This window comes from Chionomys nivalis, chromosome 8 (genome assembly GCF_950005125.1).
Source record: "Chionomys nivalis chromosome 8, mChiNiv1.1, whole genome shotgun sequence".
Lineage (NCBI taxonomy): Eukaryota > Metazoa > Chordata > Mammalia > Rodentia > Cricetidae > Chionomys > Chionomys nivalis.
This window is the reverse complement of record NC_080093.1, coordinates 8,746,073-8,772,193: the sequence shown is the minus strand read 5'-3', so window position 1 is coordinate 8,772,193 and position 26,121 is coordinate 8,746,073. Positions and strand designations below refer to the sequence as shown.

At 38.9% G+C, this 26,121-nt stretch overlaps 1 protein-coding gene across 1 annotated transcript; it reads right to left on the bottom strand.

Moving 5' to 3' along the window:
* Positions 1 to 23,282: 23,282 nt before the first annotated feature.
* LOC130880271 (igE-binding protein-like) lies at positions 23,283 to 24,964 on the bottom strand. Its single transcript, XM_057779227.1, has one exon. The coding sequence runs from the start codon at positions 24,910 to 24,912 to the stop codon at positions 23,410 to 23,412; it is 1,503 nt and encodes a 500-aa protein (XP_057635210.1). The 5' UTR covers positions 24,913 to 24,964; the 3' UTR covers positions 23,283 to 23,409.
* Between the last annotated feature and the right edge of the window lie 1,157 nt (positions 24,965 to 26,121).

Sequence of the window (26,121 nt, the reverse complement as noted above, 5' to 3'; positions counted from 1 at the left end):
TATGGCATTTTAAGTGTTTTAATAACTTAGGGTTTTTCTGACAATGAGACACGTCTGCTCCTGGCAGCACCAATCTACTTCAAGAAGAAGATGGGCATCGAAGAGGCACCTTATGGAGTTTGATAGCCATTTGGGCAAGAAACTGCTCTTGCCTGGACTACTGCATAAACTGGACACAGAGAACCCGCAGAGAGAGGACTACTGAACTTGCCTAAAGGTGAGATGATCTTTTGGGGTTCCTGATTCATGAAAGAGTCTGCAAGACATTCTGCAGGACACAGCAGATAGTGACTGAACTGCCTTTGAAATTTCCTGCTTCATTGAAATGTCTCCTGGAAACTATGGGCCTGTAGGCCGAAGATGGATGCCCCAACGGTACAAAAGAACTTTAGGTGACTGTCCAGGTAGCAAGATGTCTCTGTGATTTCTAGAGTTTTATAAGTTGCTTACTTCTCATTTACTTAGGTAATATTGTATCCTTCTCGAGTCTTTGATGGAGTTGAAGAATATATAGTTAGTTATAGTTTTCCTTAGTTATGATAAAGATAAAATAGGCGTAAATATTGTAATTCTTGATAACTGTTTTGTTATATGTAATTTTGCTATGTTAAAACCTTCCTTTTTTTTTGTTTTGTTTAAACAGAAAAAGGGGAAATGATGGAGGAAGGTCATTTGTCAATAAACAAACTGCCTTGGCCCATTTCATAGGCCATCCCTTAGGTGGGTGGAGTAGACAGAATAGAATGCTGGGAGGAAGAGGAAGTGAGCTCAGATGTAGGGCAGCTCCTCTCAGAGCCAGATGTGATGCCGCTCTTCTCCGGGGCAGATGCAATGAAGCAAGCCACCAGGTCAGACATGCTGAATCTTTCCTGGTAAGACTGGTGCTACACAGATTATTAGAGATGGGTTGATCGGGATATGAGAATTAGCCAATAAGGGTTAGAGTTAATGGGCCAAGCAGTGTCTAAAAGAATACAGTTTGTGTGTTGTTATTTCGGAGCATAAGCTAGCCAGGCTGGGAGCTGGGTGGCAGGAATGCAGCCCGCAGCTCCCATTACAGAAACTAAAATCTGGGTTTTAATAATGACAAACTAGGGAGGCAAATAGAAACAAACCATTCTTCTATTCCAATTCCACTTTTATCTACCAAATAATTTGAAAATTTTACAACTTATTGAATTTTGTTTATGAAATAACTTTGGGCTATCCAATCTTTAACATTAGTTTCATTTTTAAAAAAATAAAATAAGCCTCAACATATATTATTTTTTGTCTTTGTATTATGGGAAAAGATATCAGTAACACTGAGGATGTTTGATAATTTTGTAAGAAAATATATAATTTTATATTTACCAAAAACATAAGAAATATGTGCACATATATATGTATACATATATGTATATATTTATAAAGTTTAAATGAAGTTATACTATTTGAGATGAGAACATTCTCCCCATGACTATTCAACAAAAGCCCCAGTGCAAAACAAGGAATACACAACTTTGAGTTATTCATCAAGGTTGTCCAAAAGATTCCCAAAACAATATAGGTTATGTCATTTTCCTTGGTTGCCTTCCAGAACTGGAAGATGAGACCCTATAAACTAAGACAGGACACATGTACAACAAGGGATTCTGAAGAATGATACCAACGCTTCCTCGGAAGCCTCTTCGCCAGGGTGTAGCTCTCATATATCCAAATCTGTTATGCAAGCTAGCAAGGCAGAAAACACTTAATCATCCTATCCAGATTCCGTAAAGTCCATGACCCACAACAAAGACAATCATGGCAAGAGGCATAGTAGTGACACGTATATCTTGGCAGCAACCAGCAGCTGTCCAATTGGACTTAAAGCATATCCAGTAGAAGTAAATTTATTTCTACTATTGTAATCCAAGGCAACTATCCATTACTGGTGAGACCATAGGTCATAGAGGAGAACCTATTTCCATCACTTTTTAAAATCAGTATAATGTCTACCTGTATTCTATGTACTTATTCTTATACCCTCAGACGAGTTGGGAATTCAACCAACATGATAGAATACTTTTTGTCTAATATACAGATACCATCAAAGAGACCCACAACTGCTCAAAATGCAGAGAACAACCGACCAAGAGGTACCAAACTTCATTTGTACATCTGCAATACGATACCTATACCTAAGGTTCAGAAACATCATGGCAGAGGGAGTCATGTAAGAACCAGAGAATGGGATGTCTGCTGTGAGGTAGTGTCTTTATTCTCCCTTTCTATGACAGAGAGCTTGCTGTACCAGTGAAATATCAATTACATAGTCACTTTAACAATACCAGAACAATGACTATGCTAGTTGATATGCACATGGAAGTAGGAAAAATATCACAAGGCTTTGCCCCAGATGAGGACCTACAAGTAATTAATGTCTGCTAAAAGAGGGAAATTCAGTCTTCTAAAGTAATATATATAGGTAACAATTAATTAAAGGAGATGATGTCATAAGTGTGAGGGGGGAGGTGAAGAAATGATGTAAATATGGCACTCATGTATAAAATTCTCAAAGCCAGTTTAGACTTTTTTAAAAAAAAACAAACTTTTTTTGATTGTAATATAATTACTTCATTTACCCATTTCCTTTTCTATCCCCAAGCTTTCCCATATACCCTTTCTTGCTCTCTTTTATATTAATGGTTTATTTTTTAATTGTTACATGCAAGCATACATGCATATAAAACACACAAACACACACACACACACACATTCCTAAATACCTAAGTGCAACCTGCTCAATTTATATAACGGTATTTGTAAGGACATTTCAGCTGAACAAGTACAATGCTATCATGAATGAGATAAAGCCTTAACCTACACAAAGGACTAGAGGCAACTAAGGAATCATGCAAGTGGGAAAAGGTTTTGGTTTTAGTTAGAAAACAAAGATAATATATGTAGGTCCAACAAGATGGCTCAGAGAGTAAAGGGACTTGTTGCCAACCTTGATAACGAGAGAACAATCTCTAGGACCTATGGAGAGAAGCACTGTATCCTGAAAATGTCTGAAATCCTGAAATTCTCTGGTCTCTGGCCTCCACATATGCATGCCCCCGTACATAGACACACAAAGAAGTAAATAATAACATAATTCATTACTGTAAAAGTATTCAGAAAACAGTGTCTATGGCATTTAAGAATTGGCGCTTTATGGAGTAATTTCTTATCCACAGCTATTAACACACACATAACACAAACAACACACACACATACACACACAACACACACACTTACACAATGCTATTAAACCATCTTGTTCAAACCTGGACAAATTTTAAGATTCCATAAATAGTAACAAACATAAGTACTAGCGACAATATTCTAATGGTGGTAATAGCAACAGTGGCAGGCAGTAAAGGACTTAAGTACAATTGCAGGCTTCTCTTCTTAGCCTGTTTCTACACAGTAAGAGGTTCCCTATCTCTCGGCTCCTTCCTGAAAAGCCAAATCTTTAGAAACGTTTTTCCTTTCATTTGGCCATATTTTCAGGACTGTAAAATGGCCTGGAAGCTCTGGGTGTCCACTCCCACATCCTGTTTCACTCTAAAGGGAAAATAAAATTGTTGAAAGACGAATAATTAGCTAAATGACACATTCAGGTGGTTATATTTTAGGTTCGTAAATACCAGCAATTACCTGGGTCCAAGAAAAAGACATGCTCTGGGGCCATCCTGCTGTTGATGAAGTTGGCAACAAGTCCACCATAAATAACATATCACTGGAATCTTATGTCCCTTTCTTTGTTCCCCAAGGAAAATGTAACCATTTTCTCTCTTCCTGGGTTCTTCAGGGAAGTAGAGAATTTTGTAACCTAAGCTAAAGCTATGAAATATGTATATATTGTTAGCTTTCCACATATTCTAGCTCTTCTGCACTTTCTTACCAAGACACATTTGCTAATCCCAACAGGTCGAATTAGGAATTTCAGCTATTTTGCTGAAATATAACATTCTGTAATTCTTGGACTCATGTGAGTCCAAGGGGAAACACTAAATGAAAGAGCCTTTTGGAAAGTCAAGCTGTGGTGATGTTGAAGACCACCAGAAAACAATACTGCATGCTTTCAAGCTGTGTAAGTTAATCAGCTTAGTATGTTATGTTATGATGTAAATATAACTTCTACTTAGCTGTTTGAATAATGTGTACATTTGTTTCTTATGTTTCTCTCCCCCATAACTTGATCTTTCATAAAATTATTATAGTATATTAAGAAAAGAACTAAAGTGGAAAGGATTCAATTAGTAGGAGAAAGAGATATGAAAAATGATGCAAATATGCAAAAATATTTTTAGCATGGAAGGTTAAATGCAAATAAAATATTTTGGAATGAAGTAGGAAACTTTACATTATGAAAGAATATTTTTTCGTCCTCTGATAAAATGGCTGGATTTTTCTAAAATGAAAGATGGAACACAAACAAAAGCAGAAAACTTAACATTTCAAAATATTCATAGTTGATAAAACTCAAAAATGATTTAGATATATATGATGTCAAACATTATTAAAAATCTTCAGTTTAAACTCAGTATAATAATAAAAAAGTAGAGCATAAAATTTTATTTAAAAATGTGAGATTTTTTAATTCATTGGTCTGATGATAGTAATATATGTAAGAGAAACCTTATAAAATAGTATATGTTCTATGAAGAAATTTTATGGTTTTATTCTATTTTTCAAAAATGAACATAATTTGAAATGTGTATTTTTATATAAATTGTGTCTAAGTGTTACATAAACCTTTAGAGTAAAATCCACTACTCCACTTTTCAAGACCGTTGAGACTCTCCCAAGTAACCACCAATCAGAACTTGAGAGACAAAACCAAAGAAAAAAAAGGGCCAAAGGAAATCTCATATTTTGACTTGAGGCCTCCAAACTCAGCCATCCCAGGGAGTGGCTGGACCTTTCCTTAAATGGCTGCAGACTCTGCTGCCTGAGACTATACAACATTTGCTTTCTGAAGGGAAGCCTGTGTTGTGAATTTCCTAGACGGCCACAACTGCCACTTGAGTCAGTGGTGACTTGAGTCAGTGGTGACTTGTCTTGATATTGTTGAAGCTTTATTTGGGTCATTGTTGAAAAAGGTTCACAGGAAGGCCACAAAAGGACTGAAGGAACTTTCTTCCTAAAACATGGCCCTTCTGTGATTTGAAATAATACCTGGATTGTTCATTTATGCTTGTCTCTGGTGACTTTGAAATGTATGTCTTACAAAAGGTATGATGTATAAAGTCTCTTAGAAGGTCACACCTAAGCTCAGCCCCTCGCCTCTGCCATGCATCATTGGATCAGTCTTGTTGTGAATGTCCGATAGATACACAGAGGCTGACAAAGGAAAAAAGAAACGCTTCTCTCTACATCTTACTCTTTCATAGACGCTTTCCAAACTTCCAACCAGCATCTGGTCCTAACTCCTTCCTGGATTCCTTCTGTCCACACAGTCCATGTTCTATTTGAACTTTATCTCAGTATCTCTCCATTTGGTAATTCCTACGGAACACAATTCATATAAATGTAGAATTTACTTCAAACCCTTCTTTTTACTTAAGAATCATATCTTCAGGTTATCTGTCTAGTGCCTGAAAGAAAAAAGCAACCCTTTCACATGTCCACAATGGCAAGTGAAGTGAGATAAGTCCTTTCTTTATTTTCAGAAGCAGAAGGCTTCATGCACATGCTTATTAATATTTTTAAGTGTATATATCATGTGTGCGGGCCTCAGTACATGTATGTACATCATGGGAGTGTGGAAGCCAGAAGAGCACAACTGTTCACCTGAACATGATTTACAGATGATAGTGAGCCACTAATGTGGGTGCTACAAACCTAATCCACATCACATGTGAGAGCAGCAAGTGCACTTAAGTGCTGAATCAGCTCACTGACCCTGTGCACATCCTAAAAGGAACGGCCTCTTCCCATTCACAGACAGTTTCAGTTCTGCTCACCATGACATACCCAGGAGACCAGGTACTGAGCACCTTGCAGAGCTTGTAACATGGGTGTTAGTGTCCTCTTATCTCTCATTATATTCTTTTTAAGTAAAATCATTATTCAAATATCTCCTGGTTAAAGTTGGCTGCTATCTCCCACGGAGGATTTAGATTGTGGAACTGCAGATTTTGGTAACTGTAAGAAAGGGTCCTTTTAACCCATAAGACTTATTATATTAACTTTATGTTCCTGCTATAATAAATATTTTATATTATATATAATAAAACTTTAAAAATTATTGCATGTTGATCTAAACAATACTCGTCATTTCTCCTATCTAGTTTCTCAAACTTAGTTTGATGTTTCTTAACCTTTTTTATTTCATCCCTTGCTCTAATCCATAAAGACTGCACAAATAAAAACTTTTTCTTTCACTCAAGAACTCACACCCTAGCAGAGGGATGAGAACATGAACATGGAGATGTTTTCCAGCACAGCAATGGGCAAGTTTTTACAAAACTTGTCATCAAAGATGCTATGAAGAGCTTGAAAAGTAAACAGAGAGAAGGGGGAGAGATAGAACAAAAGAGGGGAAAATTGTATTTACGTGAATACATAGTGTCTTTCTAGCCCTCCATATCTCTATAAATAAAAGAAACATAAAGCTCAATCAAAAGTCTGAGTAAAATCCCACAAAACCAGAACAAATATCAAGAATATCTTCTATAATGGATTTCTTTAAAAAATCATATTTAGCCTGATAGATCTAGAAAAAATATCCTCAGCCACACAACATAATTCAGACAAATTAAATTAATTAAATAACAAAACCTTAGAGGAAAAGTTACAATCTCAAGTCTTTGTATATCCCTAAGAGAAGAAAGGGAAGAAAAAGGATGAAAAGGTAGCATTGTATGTGTGGGGCTGAGAGCGAACTCAGAGACTCACACCTTTTAGGCATGCAATCTACCACAGAACTACAGCTCCTAACCCCACAAACAGCAACGTTAAACAGCAATAGCAAAATAAGCAAAACTGATTGGTCAACATTTGGAGTAAGAATACCTCTCAACCAGTACTAAATGTAGTGGGAGTTATTAGTAACATTGCCTGCCTCCGTGTGTGCTAATATGAATGGCGATATGTGATGTGAGCTAGCTTTATATGTCCTTCCATTTTTCTAAACTATTAAAGAAACAGTTTATGATCTCCCAAGTTTCCACAATTAGTTCATCTTTCCGAATGACTTTTCAAGTATATTGTGAAAATAGGAAATGAGATAAGAATACTGTTGCATATTTTTGATATTGTGAACTTACCTATCCTTCTAAGGCTCACGTGTAAAAGGCACACTCCAAGGGTAACAATTATGAGAGTTGGTGGAATCACTGAGAGGTGGGGCCCCGTGGGATATTCTCAGATCATAGAGGACATTCATCAAAAGAGGGTTATGGAATTTCAGCCCAAACTTTCCCTTCCTCTTTTTCACTTAGTGATTATGGAGTTAGTGAGTTTACTTGATGTCAAGCTCTCTGCCATAACATATTTTTCCATATCAAAGTCTGAAGAAAATTCAGTCACCTCAAGATTAGAGCTGATTATCTTAGGTGTTTGCTGTGGAGATGGAGCTCTAACACTTTAGACATAATAGTCCTTAAAGTAAATCTATATACCTATGACCACACACACATACACAACACACAAAGAGAGATGTCATATACATACATACATACATACATACATACATACATATGATTCTAATTCAGTTTTCATAAAAGCAAACAAAATGAGGAAAAACAAAATACACATGGAAAGTGCTCAAGTGCCAGGCAATAGCTGAGCAGATGAATAATTTGAAGCATGCCATCCCGCTGGGTTCCAGTTCCACAACAAGAATGACAAATTTGCAGCTGCATATTTCTGAGCATATGAAGCCAGGAACAAAAGAAATCATCTATGCTTTTAGAATAGGGGATCACATATCTGTGGTGAGGATTGGGGCTTGGGGGAGAGAAGAAATAAATGAGAAATTCCTCTCTTGTGGAATAACAGTCTATTTTTTTTGTGACTACAATTTGTAAGAGCACTTTCAGCTCCTGAAAAGAACCCACTATTGGATTAAACTCATATTTCCTAAAACATGTTTTCCAATTTTAAACATGATAAACACAAGAAGGAAATCTACAGTCAAACATGTTTGAGACATAGTACATGACCCATATCCTCATGGAATTTACCTTTCTTATCCCTAAGCATTAAGAAATTTGACATAACATTTATGTGCTTCCTTTTGAAAAACATCAATTAAAACTGGGCCCTTAGGAGCAATATTCTACAGATTTACTGTAGGAAACTTCAAATTGAGTAATCCCCAATGCCTCTTTTAGCTTGAAAAGTTTATACATTCCAGTAGTAAATGCTTTATGTGACTTGAGAATATAGTGAATTCTCTGGATGGTAACTTCATACTTTGTGAAAATCTTGACAAGTTTGGGGGGCATCTAGAAACAGGGAAGAACATTGTACTACGAGCCAATCTCTCTTCTAATTAGCTTGCCTGTGGTTATCAGGATACAGGCCTGGAAGTATTATACTGTGCCTGCATACTAATCTTGGCATATGAAAAAATTGTGTCTACATGTGCCTAGTCTACGTTATGAGATGTTATAAAAATAAGGTTTCAAAATATATAAATTATGGCTTAAATTTTATTTCACCTCTAAGGAAATCAGTTCAGAACATATTTTTTTAGAGTGACAACTATAAAAGACGGACTAGGAGTGAGGATGTCACGTTCTGTGTCATTTTTCACAAACCTCGAATTGTAAAAGAACATTTGGAGCAGTTGAAAATAATTTTCTCCTTAACCTAAAAATAGTAACTAAAGCAGTGCTTTTATTTTTTTAATTATTCTGTTAATTAGCTAAATTTAAATGCTTACACTTGCACACAAAAATATACACAACAAAACAGTCACCCACAAGTGACATCACACCAGCTGATTCGCAGGGCAAGCTTTGCTCTGGAAACTGAGTGACCTTCTGGTATTTGTAGGTGGACTAGCCTCTGTTCTGCACATTTTCCACCGAGTCCCAAACAAAGAGTGAGGTAAATGAGAACCCCTACCCATTTCCCCACTGGCATGGCTTGTCAGAGGTATAGCCTTCTGTTCACTTGCACCAGTCTTCATACATAAAATCTTTGATTAAAAACACAGGTAAGAAGTTGTCTCTAACACATAATGCATGTTTGACTTATACAGTGTCTGTCACTACCGATACTCTATGTGGAGTGTCAGGACACAAAATCACATGGCAGGATAAGATCATATTATATTCTAAAAATATAAGTTTATTTATAATTTTTCATTTTTGTACAGAACTTTAAATCACTATCTTTTATAAATTAAGTAAGTAGCCTTAAGAACCCAAGCCTAGCTAAGCAAGAAAACAGAAGACTAATAAATTCACTGTGTATATTTTTGTTCACTATGCCTATGAGAGTTATTTTCTGTAGATTTTGCCCCAGATAAAACATAAATGCATCCTGTTATTTATGTTTTTTTTTAATTTTATGTATAATCTTTCCTTGTTCAATGTCTATGCTGTATTACAAAATTCCCTATGTACTTTGCCAACTAGAATGTAAATTCCTGTAAGATAAACACTGTCCCTCTAGTTCACCTATTTTCTCATTATCTCTAAAAGATTTTTGGCAAAACATTGACATTCAGTACTGTGTGTGTGTGTGTGTGTGTATACATTGACAAATGGACAAACAAGTGAACAGGTATTTTTTTCTCCAAATATAAAGTTGTATTATGAAATATTTCATGGGACATTACTGAGTGAATTGAAACTACCATACAAATTCACATAATACATACCTAATGCTTATCATACCCTTCACCAATTTACCTTCCAAGTGCCTTCTCTATGGGACTACGTGTAGTAAACTTGGTATTGATCATCCTACATATCTTTATGTAATTATGTATAAAACTCTGTTTTAGTGCTTATGTCTATCTATATCATACTTCTTCTTGTGTAGATTTTACTCATAAATATATTTAAATGATTCCTTAATGTTAATACATTTCTTTTTAATTAATTGTCCTTTCTGAGAATTATTTCAATACATGAAATCACAACTGATTTATTTATTCTCATACTAATGGGTTAGTATATCAAATATTGTCATCAAAATTGTGTCCATGATCTGTAGAATATTGGGGGATCCTCCCAATGAGCAGAATTTTGTGTGTCTAAAGATGTGCGTATCTTCAACTTTGGTAATTCCTATCAGGTAACTTGCCAAAACGATTTGCCAGTTTGCACTCATGTGAATTCTTATTTCAAGTAACAATAGTCATAGCATTTGTCCAACACAAGCTTCTGTCTCTTTGGAAGCTAGTTCAAGTGCTCACCCTGGTATTGAATTGTTGAAAGCTTTAAGAAACTCTATTGTCTATTCAAGGGCAGGACCTAAGGCCCATGAGGCTCAATATCATTGCTGTATGGTTATTTCTAGAACTTTCTCTTCCTGAAAATCAAGGAACTTTCCAGAAATCTTTATCTGACTTCAGCCTACTAAGTACAGTTCACTACAATCAACAGGGGAACATTGATAGACATGTGTGTGAGCTGAGCTTTTAGTACCTGGGTCCAGCTGTTATATCTGTTCTTCCTATGTTCTGACACTGTTGTGTTTAGAATAATGGCACCTCAATTGGCACCTCCAAATGAGTAGCTATCTGAAGCTAATTAATCCCTATAATGTCTCAGAACAGTTGATTAAAACCACACAGATATGGTACTAGCTTGACTATGTTTCAAAAGAAATTACTTTCAAGGGGATTATTCAAACAAGAGCTTGCTAATCAGAATGGACCACCTTGATGTTTGCTGAGGTCACCACTGCCTTATGTTCTCATACAATTTTCATGCTTAGTGAAAATTTTTGGAAATTAACAATGCCTTAAAATAAGGGAGAGATTTATAAGCAAATTATATAAAATTTTATTCATCTGTATGTTTTTGTGTGTAAATTGAGTTGAGATACTTGTAAGTTATATCTATATCTATACCATCTATACCTATATCATCTATATCTATATCTATATCTAACTCAAGCCTTTGGTAAAGCATGGTTTAAGAAAGTGCACACTCAGAAATCAGAAGTAGAACATTGCCAAAAACCCCAGGGCTTGTGTTTTCCTGTTGACTAACCTGCAGCAGCTCTAACAACTCGTTCTTAGCCCATAATTTAGTAGATGAAATGGATTATGTAAATAAAATCATGGCTATTACAGATAAGTCGAGAGAGAAGAAATTACTTGCTCTAGGTCACAAACCAATTTAGCACAGGAATTAGGATAGTTTTCAGGACTGCTATGATCCATCCAATATTCATCCTGTCGAATCTTGTTATTACTGATTTGGTTTTAAGTAAACCATAGGAAGACAAGCACAAATCTATTAGACGTTGCCTCCCGATTCTCTAGTACAGAGCCAAGACTCCTGAACACGGAGGTTTAGTCCATACACTGCATTAGCATTTTCCACAGTACCTGTCTTTTCTGAAACTGGGCGCTTCTCATACTTTAGTAGACAACAGAGACACTTGGAACCAGAGATGGTTCTCAAAAAAAAAAAAAAACATAGAAGTAAAGATAAAGAATAAATAGAAAATAAATATCTCCCTTTATCAGAAACTGTGTTCTTGGAAAGATTCACTTATACAGCATTTTTCATTATGTTAATTCAATGCAGGAAGAAAGAGACAATGAAAGTTAAGTGTATGCCATTTTTATAATCAAAATCTTGAGAAATTTTATGATACACACTGGATATTATACACATTCAAATCTCCCAGACAATCCAGGTTTTCAATGCCTCCAAACGCAACATTGAAATCTACTCACTTGTTCTAGAGAGAATATGAGAAACTATATTTTTATTAGACTGCTATGTCTCGATACATTATCTCTCAACATATTTTCTAATTTCGTTCACTTTCCTGTGAGAGATAAACATGTTTAAAAGGTAAATCTGGCCAGGCAGGGCAGCCCAAACCTTAAACTCCAGTAAAAACAGGTGAATCTCTGGTAATTTGAGAATAGTCTTGTCTGTTTAACTAGCCAAGGCCAACTGGGACTACACTGTAAAACCCTGTCTCACATTCAAACATAAAGAAAGAAAGAAAGAAAGAAAGAAAGAAAGAAAGAAAGAAAGAAAGAAAGAAAGAAAGAAAGAAAGGGAGGGAGGGAGGGAGGGAGGGAGGGAGGGAGGGAGGGAGGGAGGGAGGGAGGGAGGGAGGGAGGGAGGGAGGGAGCAAACAAGCATAAAACCAAGCAAACTTGGTCTCACTGTCCTATTTCCTCAGCATTAAATGTTTCAATGGAAAGTAGACTATCACAATGTCACTGCCACCCACTGCTTCTTGCCGTTACCGTGCTTTGTGTTGAGCATCTCTAGAGCTTCTTATTAGAGTGATCAAGAACCTTCTCCCAGTGGTGTCTATTTCAGTAAGAGTGTCCAGGATGTGTCCTGTGAGCTAGTGTCTTTTGTATATGAAGAGAAGGCTGCACGGATGCCTGCACAAGCACCACTCAAAGCCACACATGTTATCATGGCATCTTGGATGGGAGTTAGTTTCACAAGGCACCACCAACGCATAAAGGACTATAAGTTTTCAGTAGCTGCTAAGAGAAAAAAAATAATTTTTCCCAGAGTGAGTCAGCTGAAAATTTTCTGAATCCTTAGCAGCCAGCCTTAATACCTCTACAGACAGCAGATGGCAACACTATCTCAACTGAGTAGCTTGCTCTTTTCTAAAAATATTTTTGGCATGTGTGTGTGTGCAAAACAATAATAATTATACAAGAAGAGGTCATGGTGGAGTCCTTGATTTCTAAGTAAAACCCATATTCTGGTGCATCTAAAACAATAATCAATGACTTAACCTCTATTAGGCATTAAAGGGTTGGCTCTTGAGTCAGTTCTATAGGGGGTGGAAGACTTAACAGATGAAACCTAGAGAGAAGGCCGTATGTTACTGAGGTGAGCTCTTAAAGGGAATCATAGGACTTCATCCCTGTCTTCCTTCCCTTTGATTTCTTGCTGCATTATCCAAATAGTTTTGAAATTCTTTCTGTTCTTAAGGTAATCTGAAAATTCATACACAGTTCCAGAACAGCAGAGACAAGAAATCATGGACTGGAATCTCCCAAGCTGTGAAACAAATGACTATTTTTTATTTAAAGCATACTTTTAATATTAATGCTTATAAAATAAAAAGTTGATTATCATTGATAGCTTATAGAAATGGAAAGCTGACTAGAATACTGTCTTTTGAATATTATTATATTATATTGTTATTATTCTTATTTTCTCTACTTTCTTACATACCATTTTCAACTTTGTAACATGCAAATGTGAAAAATAATAATTTAGCATCATTGTCCAAATCCTTTTCTTTTCATTTTTGTATGTGAGCCTTGCTAAAATGAAGATTCAATAGAAATAGATAGGGTTTTGAACATTGTCTCTGTCACTTGGCCTCCTCCAATATCTTAATCTTATATGTGAAATAAAAACAGTCTTTTCAGTTAGTGTATAGGTTGATTGACAGTATCAGGTATAGTAATAAATGCCAGGCAAACGCGCCTTCAGTGTTAGCTATTGTTAATATTCTTATTTTTTCTATTCATCAGACAAGTCTTTCTTCATTGTTAAACATGCAGACTATGCTTCTTCAAAAATATTCTGCCAGCTCTCATTTACTACCTATGCCCACAACATGCTCACCCCTTGGTTCTCATAGTACCATAAACATATAAATAACATCAGTCTTCTTAATCTTCAGGAGTCTTGAGCACCTTGGGGACAGAATTTAGTGTTATTCACATTTGCATCTTATACAAGCATCAAGCCAACTAACAACAAAAGTTTCCTTTTATGCATTTTGGATAAAAACCCATATACAACAGAAACCAGAAAGCATAGGCACAGAGAAAAGATTATCAAAAATGAGATTTCCTAGCTGACTGAGGTTCTTCCCTCTGTTGCTTTTCAGGTCAATGGTCAGAAGGAATGTTTCACCACCCAGCTGAGCTGACAAACATGAAGAGCCGGTAAGTCAGGCATCCCACTGACATCCTGGACATTAACAACTGTGATCCAGCCAAGACTTGGAGCATTTGGAGAACAATCAGTTTTTATTTGTCTTTCATAGATTTGCACAAACTTCTGCTCCCTTGGATTTCTACTTTAAACTTTTCTTCAAAAGTGCCAGTAGATTATTTATTGCCAAAATAAATTATCACCAAGGAGACATGCAGTTGTGGCAAATATCAAGATTTACTATTTCCATACTTATGAAAGAACACTAAAGACTTTATTTGATGATCTGAAAATTCCCATAGCCAAAATTCTGAACATAGAAAGTACATTTTTACTCATGATATCAGTATTAGAGAGTATGTGGAAATGTTTTACTTTTTGTACTGGAATAAATGAGCTGATTGTGTGTGTGTGTGTGTGTGTGTGTGTGTGTGTGTAACGTCTAAAAGGATATATGACTTTAAACTCAATTACAGGATAGAATTTCTGACTATCAACATGATAAACACAAAGGAAATGTCTAACTAATGCTTATTCAAATAAATTGAAGCTAAAAAATGCATTGCAAGTGTTGTGACAAAGTACTGGCACTATGTTGAGAGTCATCATATTAAATATATACATACATTTATATATAATGTATATATATGTGGAGGGGGAAGAGAAAGAGTGATGATTATATATGTGATATATGTTATATATATACGTTTATGTGTATATATGTATATGTATATATAAAAATATTAGACATATATCTCATCTAAAATATTTTGATAATTTCTAAGTGAACAAAATTACTTATTCAACAAATACAAAATTGTTGTACTCATTGACTGATAAATGAACTGGATGATTTCTTTACTTAGATCCCAAACATTATCTTAGTACAAATGATTTAAATGGTTAGAAAAGGACGATGGATACTAACTCAGACTGACAGACTGAAATAGACATGGAATGCACAACACAAGATTTGTAGCTGAGCTATCATACACTCCCATGCTACAAACTTTGAAATATTTATGGTATAAAACCATTTAAAATAACATAAAGATTTTTAAATCACTGATGATCACATTTATTTGTATCTACATTTCTGTTTAATTTATTAATATCCAAGAGATGAAAGACATTAATTAATATATAATATAATGCTATCATTAGGTCAAATCTCTGGGTTTGGAAATTTTGAGACCTTTTTAAAAAGTGGTAACTATAGCATGCTGATATAGACCTAAAAGGAAGACGTATTTCCACTATGCTTAAAGTCATCATGATTCATAGTGAAATTGACATCTGTTTCATACATATGAACTGTCTTGAATAATGGCAGAATCTTTCTCTTCCACCACAGAATTTTATCTACATTTATTGACCTGAGAATGCATCTTGAAGACACTGTGCACTGTGGCAAGACTATACTTCAGTGTGGTTGGCTATCATTCTTTTTGTCTAAATGCCAATGGAAGAAATATATACATATGTGTCTATGTATGTATACATATATGTGTGTGCATTATATATGTATATATTTTAAGTATGTATATATAAATCTATAATATATATATAATTTGAGATAATATATCACTAATATTTTCTTTAAATGTGTGTATATTCCTTGCTTGGGGAGATCATAATTTTGCTGTACTATTTACATCTATCAACTTACCAGTTACTACTTTTGTGGCCTATTTCTTTATGTGACCTTTCACAACAGTTGCTTTTGATAAAGTCACACAAACAGAACAAAAACCACAACTTCTACCTCCTTGCATGTCTCTATCTTCCTAAATTCCCTACGATCAACATAATAACATTCAACATAGCACCAACAATTTCTTCTACACACCTTGAATTTCATAAATTAAATTTATTTGCATAAACATTTATTTGGTGTTTTGTTTTTCACACTGAGGTAGAGGTAAGAGCCAGAGGTTGGCTGCTTTGCTTTTCTGGTCTTCAGGTTGAACCACGCTGTCTTGTCTCTGGCTTTTTATTAATCATACTACAGTGTTTACTATATGGTTTTTGAGTTGATAGACAGAAATCCTACTTCCAATTTGAGATTTAAATGTCCTTTCATCCATTACTATACCTGTATGGAAATTATCTCTTACTTCACATCCTTGTCTAATTGCTCTCTCCCCCTCTATATTGTTTTTATTTTGAACAAACTATTTGTGAAGCCATCACCTATTGTGCACCATTAGATGACATCAAAATGTCATAAAACCATGATAAAGAAAAAAAAGTGTCTTCCTGAAGGCATATGAAGTCCTTGTTGATTGTATCTTCGTAAGCTCAAGACCTCAAAACAGCCAACTAAGCAGAATTACACAACAGATTCCATAGTATTTTCGAGAATGATCAGTATCTCTAACTTTAATAGTTTATTTAATAAGCTGTAGTATATGCCTGCAGCCTGCAGTGATTTCAGTCAAGGGATTGTGTGATAGCATGTGTGTGCATTGAACTACTGAACTTGCCTTTGCTATTATTTGCATGTAAATAGCAAATCCCTTTGCCTCACATTCCTCTGTTCACGGAACTTCAAGAATGTGTGTTATCAGGCTATTATGTTCGCAACAATACTGGACACTGATTTACATAGAAAAAGTAATAAAGAGATAAGGCCAACCAGTTCTATAGAATCTGGAGACGGTTTTAATTTCATGAAATTTGTTCTACTTTTTGTGAATAAAAAAATCTTTCTCATTTGCATTGTCCTTTCCTGAAAAAAAGAATAAACTAGGGCAGTGGGGGGAAAACAACTTTGCTCCTTTTTCAACATCTGTATAGACATTGAAAATTAAAATGTTCGGCAGTGTAAACATTGCTCCACTTTCCCCTGAAACAGGTCATCTTACTTGTGTCTGCATTACTTCTATCACTTTTTTCATATCTATTACAGAGCTCCATGTGACTCTAAAAACTGCATTCATTAAATATAGGCAGGCAGCCCAGAGCATTAATCAGGCAGAATTCTGCACAAAAAAAAATAAATTTTTTTATTGTCTTTGTTGTTGACTTATTTCCTCTTCTACTCACAAATGCTCAGGAGGGAACTGACAGTCACATTTTTTTTTCTGTCCATAAAGACTGGTGCTTTCGAGGCTAGTGCTTGAACTCTTCCCTGGGTCTCTGTCCCACATAGGGCCTGGCCAGGTACCTCCATTTACAAAAGTACCCAAATGCTTAGAACAACATTTTTGTTCAGAGACATTAATGATTATCTTTTATTATTTTTTTTGGTTGCTATTGTGGGGCATGAAGTTTATGGAAACCTACAGTTTTTCTGACAAGTAGATGCCTCAAAATCATCTGGAGGTGCTTGCTGAGCTTTCTTTGCTTTATCGGCTGCGCCACGGACTATATGCCATTTTTATTATATGCCTAACATCGGCTCCACCGGGTTCAAATAAGTAGTCAAATGTACAACTACCATCTTCATCGCATACTAAAATACACTGCTCACCTAAAAATTGTCTGCAAAGGGATAGTGAGATGATTTGGTGGGTAAAAGCATTTTCTGAACCTGGACCCTGAGTTCACGCTGCGGTAAAAGTTTAAGGAGTGGTCCAACTGCACAAGGTTGTTCTCTGGTTCCACACATCTAATATGGCAATACATCCTTAACTTAAAAAGTAATAAAGGTGATTTTAAAAAGCTGATGTCAGGTGTTATGTAAATACTTCATAATTATTTAGATAACTTAAGCTCAAAGTGCTTCCTGAAAATCTTGCCCACATAATAGCTTTGACAATTCATTTTCTTTTCCTAACCAAACTTTCTCTATTTCTGTCACTTGATGATATTAACCAAAGCTTTGGTGGCTGTGCAGAAGAAAACATTGAGCCTCTATTGATTCTCATAGTTATCTGCTCTGTCTTCTTGAGTGATGCATTGTGGATTTAGTTTTCAGCCTACAAACCTCAAATTCCTGTTTATCCACCTCTTGGAAAGTACATTTCTACAGCTAATCACTCAGGTATCTGTAAATTTTCTAAGTTTATCCCTTTACCGCCTTTGGAATTTTATATTGACCTAATCTAATCTCTCTTTATCTTGACAAGAGCAAACCAAATATGTATTCTATATGAGCATCTGTGGGAATGTATTTGTCATCTACCATGAAGGAACATTCATGTCTTTAAAAGATCTATATTATATTATCTTATCAATACTTTTATGGGCTGCTCCAATTCTACACCAAAGACTGTCTAAATCCTCTGAGGTTTTAGAGTGAGGGAGAAGCTGGTGCACAAACCATTTAGATAATAGCTTAGACTTGAGGCAGCTGAGGCTCAAGAAAGTCAGATATCCTACTTGAGTATTTATTTCTATCATATACCAAGTCCATTGAGGCCTGTGTTCTCCTTCTAAGATAGTATCTTGTCCCGCGCAACCGTCTCGCCAGCAAGAACGACGCGGCACACACAGGATCCTTCTGCAGAAAGCTTTAATGCATCTTGAGAGGGAGAGCATAAGCTTACAGAGCGGAGACCCCAGAGGACCAAAGCCCAATCCTTTTATAGGTTAATAGTCCTCGCCTCCGACGTGTCACGCTCTGACTGGTTGCAGCTCGTCAGCCCATATGACGCCACGGGAGAGGCAGAGAACAAGGGATGGAAATTTCAGTTGGTGCTGCCGAATGCAGGCGCCATCTTGTAATGGAGTATGCAGGGGTGGCTCCTCACATCTCCCCCTTTCTAATATATTAAGGCAAATAGGCTTCCCAGATTATTGAGGGTAGAGACAGTGGTCATACTTCCCACAAGCAAACATATAGGACTTGTACGAAAGTCATCCCTAGGTTTATCGAGACCCGAGATGCTCTCGACCTGTCCTCTGCCGTTTTTCTGGGAAAGGGAGATTAAGGCAGGCAACCCTTATGCAGTACAACATGTCTCTCAGAGAGGGTGTTATAGCAGCAACTCTCTGTGCGATGCGCTTCGCTCAACACCCCTCTTGGGATGAAAGGCCAGACACTCTACCCTGTGCAATGAACCTAAGTTCCGGGTGTGCAAGAGCTGTCCAGCGAATAGCCTATTGCTTGAGCATAGTTAGCCAGATGTCAGGGGGGGCCCCCTGTTCTAGGGCGACAAGAGCCTGTGCAATCACCACCTTGTCTCTTTTGTTTTGGGTTCTGAGCCTGCAAACCAGCCAGAGGAGAAACACCATTCTGCAGCAAACAATCACACCAAACAACCCCACCCCCACCCATCCTTTGAAATAAGAAACAGTCGAGGAAATCTAGGAAGACAGCCCCTCCATGAAGGACAGATCAAGGCGGGTAGAGTTGATCTAGACAATGGCGGCTCTCAACTCGCGAAGCGTCTGTTCAAATTCAACGGTCCAGTTCTGCAAAATGAACTGCAAAAGACTTATAGACAAATTAGCTGCTCTGGTAAAATTTTCATACTGAATGGAAGTAACACATAGGCCAGGGAGCTTTTGTTCGTAGCCCAATTGTGCCATCTGCCATAGATGACTGTAGCATTGATTACAATATTACTGTTAGATCCCCATCTAGCCTCTTTTAGCCAGGCTGAGGATTGGTTACAGGAATCACTATTATTTTGTTCTTTCACCAGGAAGCAAAGGCTCCCTTTAAGGGAGATAGTCCTGTTTTCTTTAAGTTCTTGAATTTGTTCATCTTTGGGCAGAAAGGCAAGTCCCAGTTCTTTATTAGTGGCAAAAAATCGGGGGAAAACTTGTGCATTACACATTACCGGCATTGGCAATGGGAATGTCGACATTATTCCCCAACGTGGCTCCCCTTGAATTACCAGAATCTTAATCATCAACAGCATCACAAGAAGCGCCCTGTTCTTTTTCTTTATGTTGCTGGTCGGTTTCATTTTCCTGCTCCAAGACAGTTCTGGTGAGTCTCTCAGGGACCCAAAAGGGATTTTCTTCATCCTGTGGAAAAACACAAACAGCTCCCCTGGATCTTATTAAAATAGGATCCGGGCCTTTCCATTCATTAGTCAGCACATCTTTCCATTTTACTAATTCCTTAGGCCGCTGTGGGTCCGAGCAATGTCTCTGTGCTGCGGTTTGATCATTTTCATCCGAATTTAAAAAATTCACAGTAAAAAGTGCTACAGCAATAGCAACCCTCGGTACTGGGGGTAAGTCCTGTACAATTCCCCCTTTTTGTTTTATGAGATAAGATTTAAGCGTACGATGTGCGCGCTCAATAATACCTTGTCCCTGAGGGTTGTAAGGCAAGCCTGTAACATGTGTGACTTGCATCTGTGCACAAAATTGTTTAAATTTTTGAGAAGTATAAGCAGGTCCATTATCAGTCTTGAGGCATCTGGGCTTTCCCCAGGCACTCCATGCCTCGAGGCAATGTTGAATAACATGGCAAGTTTTTTCCCCTGTAAGTGGCGTTGCATGGAGAACACCAGAACAGGTGTCTATTGACACATGAACGTATTGTAACTTTCCAAATGAGGGGACATGAGTAACATCCATTTGCCACACCTGTAGCGGTAAAATTCCTCTGGGGTTGATACCTGTATGACGAATAGGAAGAAACTGACAGCAATTGTGACATTGGGTAACAATATCACGGGCTTCTTTTCTGGTTAAAGAGAAGCGCCTGCGTAAAGTCTCAGAGGTGACGTGGAAGTTATTATGAAAAGCCTTGGCAGCTTGTAAGGGTGAAATAAATGCGGCTGCAGCCAGTCACGTGGCTTTGTCTGCCAAATCATTGCCAAGGCTCATTGGTCCAGGGAGGCCTGAATGGGCCCTAATGTGAGTGATGAAGAAAGGAGCTTTCCTATGCAGTAGACAATCCTGTAATTTTTGAAAAAGAAGTGCCACTTTGCTTGTGGATTTTATAATCCCGGCAGTTTCAAGCAAGTTAACAGCATTGACTACATAAAAGGAATCAGAAACAATATTGAGAGGACCCAAAAATTTTTGAAAAACTTCCAACACCACCAGGCACTCCACTATTTGAGGGGAGGTCTCTGTATAGGATCGTGAAAACACCCTGGAGCCTACAACGTAGGCTCCAAGACCGCCCTTTGAACCATCTGTATACACCACCAGCCCATCCTTCAATGGGGTGGGTGAAGTCACTCGGGGAAAAACTATAGGGTGTTCCGCAGCAAATCGTATCAAAGGATGTTTAGGATAATGATTATCAATCTTTCCTAAAAAGGTGGTGACCAAAATGGCCCAATCATCAGAAGTGGCAGCCAATGTTTGTACTTGGTGGGAGTTATAAGGAACTATAATGGAAATGGGGTGCTTGCCAAAATGGCCAACAGCTGCCTTCAAGCCTTTAAGGGCAATTTGAGCTATGGCTGCAGGGTACCAATCAATTATTTTATGAGGGGAAGCATGTGGATGGACCCATAAAAGCGGCCCATTTTGCCAAAGCACTGCAGTGGGCAACTTCCTTGTTTTGAACACGCATAGGGAAAAGGGTTGGGATGAATCTATACGGCATAATTGTGCCCTTTCAATGGCCCTTTCCACTAAAAGGAGGGCAGCTTCGGCTGCAGGGGTTAAAGATCTGGGGGAGGTAATGTGGGCATCTCCCTCTAAAATATCAAATAAGGGCTTTAGGTCAGCAGAGGGAATCTTTAAAAATGGGCGAAGCCAATTAATATCTCCTAACAGCCTTTGAAAATCATTTAAAGTACATAAATCATTTCTGTAAATTTTAAGTTTTTGTGGAAGAATCTTATCTGGAAAAATTAAGGAACCTAAAAAATGCCCAGAATTAGCAACTTGGACCTTTTCGGTAGCAATTTGGAGGCCCCAAAACTGTAAGGTCTTAAGTAATAAAGGATAGGCTTCTTTTTTTTTTTTTTTTTCTTCGAGACAGGGTTTCTCTGTGGTTTTGGAGCCTGTCCTGGAACTAGCTCTTGTAGACCAGGCTGGTCTCGAACTCACAGAGATCTGCCTGCCTCTGCCTCCCAAGTGCTGGGATTAAAGGCGTGCGCCACCACCGCCCGGCCAAGGATAGGCTTCTTGAAGAAGTTTTTGATCTTTATGACATATAAGCACATCATCCATATAGTGAATAACTATTAGCATTGGAAATTGTTCTCTTATTGGCCTTAGGGCCTCTTGTACATACAATTGACACATAGTCGGACTATTTGCCATGCCCTGGGGCAATACCTTCCATTGGAATCTCTTATCAGGTTCCATATGATTAATGGAGGGGACAGTAAATGCAAAACATGGTCTATCAGGAGGATACAAAGGGATGGAGAAAAAACAATCTTTGATGTCTAATATAATTAAGTTCCAATCTTTGGGCAAGGTGGAAAGCACCGGGAGCCCCCGCTGCACAGCCCCTAGGGGGTGCATTTGTTCATTAATGGCTCTTAGATCATGTAGCAAGCGCCATTTTCCTGACTTCTTTTTGATGACAAAAATCGGGGTATTCCAAGGGGAGGTTGATGGTTCAATGTGTCCCAAGGCTAGCTGTTCAGAAATAAGGCTGGTTACCGCCTTCAATTTTTCAGAGGTCAGTGGCCACTGGGGAACCCACACTGGGGTCTCTGTTTTCCATGGTATGGGTCGTGCTGCCCCAGTGGCGCCTAGGAAAAACCCAGGCCCTGTCTTCCTTGGTTGGGGTCAGGCGCCACAGGTTCTGTCCGCCCTTGTCCTAGGCGCCCTAGTCCTTTTCCCACCTCGTACCCTATCTTTCTCATAATATTGATTGCTTGTGGTGAATATTCATTAGATAAAGTAAGTCCCATGGCTTGCATAACATCCCGTCCCCATAAGTTAACAGGCAAGGCTAGTACATATGGGGTGAACCGTCCCTCCTGTCCTTCCATGGTCCTCCAAATAAGGACCGAGGAGCTGATAGTTGGGTGAGCATTATATCCCAGTCCTTGTAAAGAATGTGACGCTTCAGTAGTTGGCCAAGATTTGGGCCACCAATGGGAGGAAATTATGCTTTTGTCCGCTCCGGTGTCCAAAATGCCTTCAAAACGCTTACCATTAACCCAGAGGGACAACTTTGGCCTATCCTGGAGGCTAACAACTAAGTAAGCTGAATCCTGGCCTGAGGATCCCATCTGTCTGTCTTCTGTTTTCTGATGAGCATCACCTGGGAGGAGCAGCAGCTGAGCTATTCTATCTCCTTTACTAATAGAAAAAACCCCATTAGGACTGGAACATAATACTTGAATCTCAGGGACATGTTGATTATCAATTATACCAGGATGGACAATTAGTCCCTGCAGGGTGAGCGATCCTCGGCCTAAAAGGAGACCTACGCTCCCTTGTGGCAATGGTGTAGGCATCTGAACAGGGACAGGCTGCACCCCCATCTGGGGCATTAGTAAGAAGTCGGAGGAGGCGCACAAGTCCACTCTTGTTCTGTTTCCGGGGGAGCCTCGTCTGTTGCCTTGATAAACCTGTTCCCATATTTTTGTGGGCCCTGGGATCGAGGGCCCACTGCCCCGTTTTTTGGATTCTTATTCACAAATGTCTCCATAGGAGGGAGAACTCTGCCCTTTATATCCCTTACTGAGCGACATAGCTCAGCTTTGTGGTAGCCCTTACCACAGCGGGTACAGAGGGTAGGTGGAGCCCTTTCTCTTTCTGATGCTCTACAGTCCTTTTTAAAATGCCCCGGCTTTCCACATTTAAAGCAAACTCTTTTGTCAGGCCCTTTAAGGGGGCGCTTTTGAGACTGTAAAATGGCAGCAGCCAATCCTACATTAGTAAGGGGACCACCAAGTTCTCTACAAATCCTGAGCCAATCTTGTAGTCCTTTATTCTTTCTTGGGGCTATGGCCGCGCGACATTCCTGAGTGGCGTTCTCAAAGATAAGCTGTTCAGTAAGAGGCGCGGCTGTTTCAGGATCACCAAAGATGCGCCCTGCTGCCTCTGTCATTCGCGCCACAAAATCTGAAAAAGGCTCCTGGGTCCCTTGAATAATCTTAGTGAGCTGATTATTCACTTCCCCCTTTTTGGAGAGTGCCTTCCAGGCCCTAATGGCCATATCAGCAATTTGCCGATATGCACCCCAGTGATAATCTGTTTGATTAGCTGCAAAACGCCCTTGACCTGTCAGGAGGTCGAACGTCCATTGTTGCTGTTCCGGAGTCAGAGCCATAGCATTGGCCCTGGCTTGCTCCTGTGCAGCTTCATGCCAGAGAGCTTTCCATTCCAAATATTGGCCCATGCTGACAAGCGATGCTTTCGCCACCGTCTGCCAGTCAGCTGGGGTCATGGCGGCCATGGCCAGCCTGTCCAATTGTGCTAGAGTAAAGTTGGCTGTTACTCCATATTTTCTGACCGACTCTGCCAATTCTTTAAGTTGACTATACTCTATGGGTGCATGCACCCGTCCTCCCTCTGCGCCTTCACAAACAGGATAAGCAAGGCGTAGTTTTCTTTTTACTTTCTCCGGGAGGAAGGAGAAGGACTTCCGGCGCATTTCATAAGGAGGGGGCGCTGAAGGGACTACCTGCGGGGAGGCTGCATAAGGCTGCCGCTTTCGGGGCTCTCTCTTACTCCGCAAGTGATCATCAGGATGATACCTCTCCTCCTCATATCTGGCTTCTTCCTCCTCTAGTTCAGCTTCTTCCTCAGGGTCTAAGTCTTCTTCTTCTGAACTTTTAGAATCATCGGAGCTATCGGCAATTAAAGCTTCAAGCTCTTGTAAAGGGTATAGACTAGTACTCCCTTTCTTTCTTACAACAGGCAAGGGACCTCTAGGGTCCGATGCATACACCCCCTTGTCATTAGACGCACCGGGGGGGCCATTTTCCTTAATTGGGACTGGTTTTTTCTTGCGCGCGCCCAACCTCTCACTACGCTCAGTTTCTGACATGCTATCCTGGACTTCTTCAAGGACATTTCGTCCCTCCGCTACAACAGCCCGACAGGCTTCATCCTCTAAACAGTTCTTAATAAGTTTCCAAACGGCCCTTGTCCCCTGTCTCAATTCCCCTTCTGCCAGTTTTTTATCAAGATCTTTACCTAATTTATTCCATGAGGCAAGAGTCAAGGACCCGGAGCAAACATACCAGGGAGCCACCCGATCAATTTCTTTGACAAAATTTTTAAGTGTCCGATTGGCAACTTTTATGTCTCGTTGCTTTAACACCGTTTCTAGCGCTGTAATGATAGACTGAAAGGAGCCCATGATAACGAGCAGACACCCGCGGCTTATCTACGTCCGTCTTACAAGTGCGAAGAAAATGAAAGTAAACTCCGCGTACGGCTCTTTTATCTACAAGAGACTGAGGCACGCAACAGAGTGCTGCCGCTTATCTACGTCGGACTTAACGCACCTAACAATCATAACGGTGAAAGCAGAGCATAGTAGCACTCCCAGGACAATCACTATGGCTTCAACACTATCTTCCTAAGGCAGCGAGAGGTCCAAGCCAAAATCCAGAAAGGACATACCTCTCTGAGCGTATCCACCTGCAGTTCTGAATCCTCCTTGAATCCAAGGGATCTCCGATGGTGCTGACGATGTTGAGGTTCCCGGGATTTCGGCACCAGTTGTCCCGCGCAACCGTCTCGCCAGCAAGAACGACGCGGCACACACAGGATCCTTCTGCAGAAAGCTTTAATGCATCTTGAGAGGGAGAGCATAAGCTTACAGAGCGGAGACCCCAGAGGACCAAAGCCCAATCCTTTTATAGGTTAATAGTCCTCGCCTCCGACGTGTCACGCTCTGACTGGTTGCAGCTCGTCAGCCCATATGACGCCACGGGAGAGGCAGAGAACAAGGGATGGAAATTTCAGTTGGTGCTGCCGAATGCAGGCGCCATCTTGTAATGGAGTATGCAGGGGTGGCTCCTCACAGTATCTGGCATACATACACTATATCTAAAAAAGTACTGCTGCCTCACAATACCAAAAGGTGATTAAAACCCATTTGCAAGGCACTAATCAATCCATTTATGATGGCAGACTTTCATGCTCTAATCAATCAAAGCCCTGCTTCCATCTTTTACTTTTCTCCCCTTCCTCCCAACTTCTCCCATCTCGTATCAGGGATTTTACTTAGGATCCTGTAGCTAGGCAA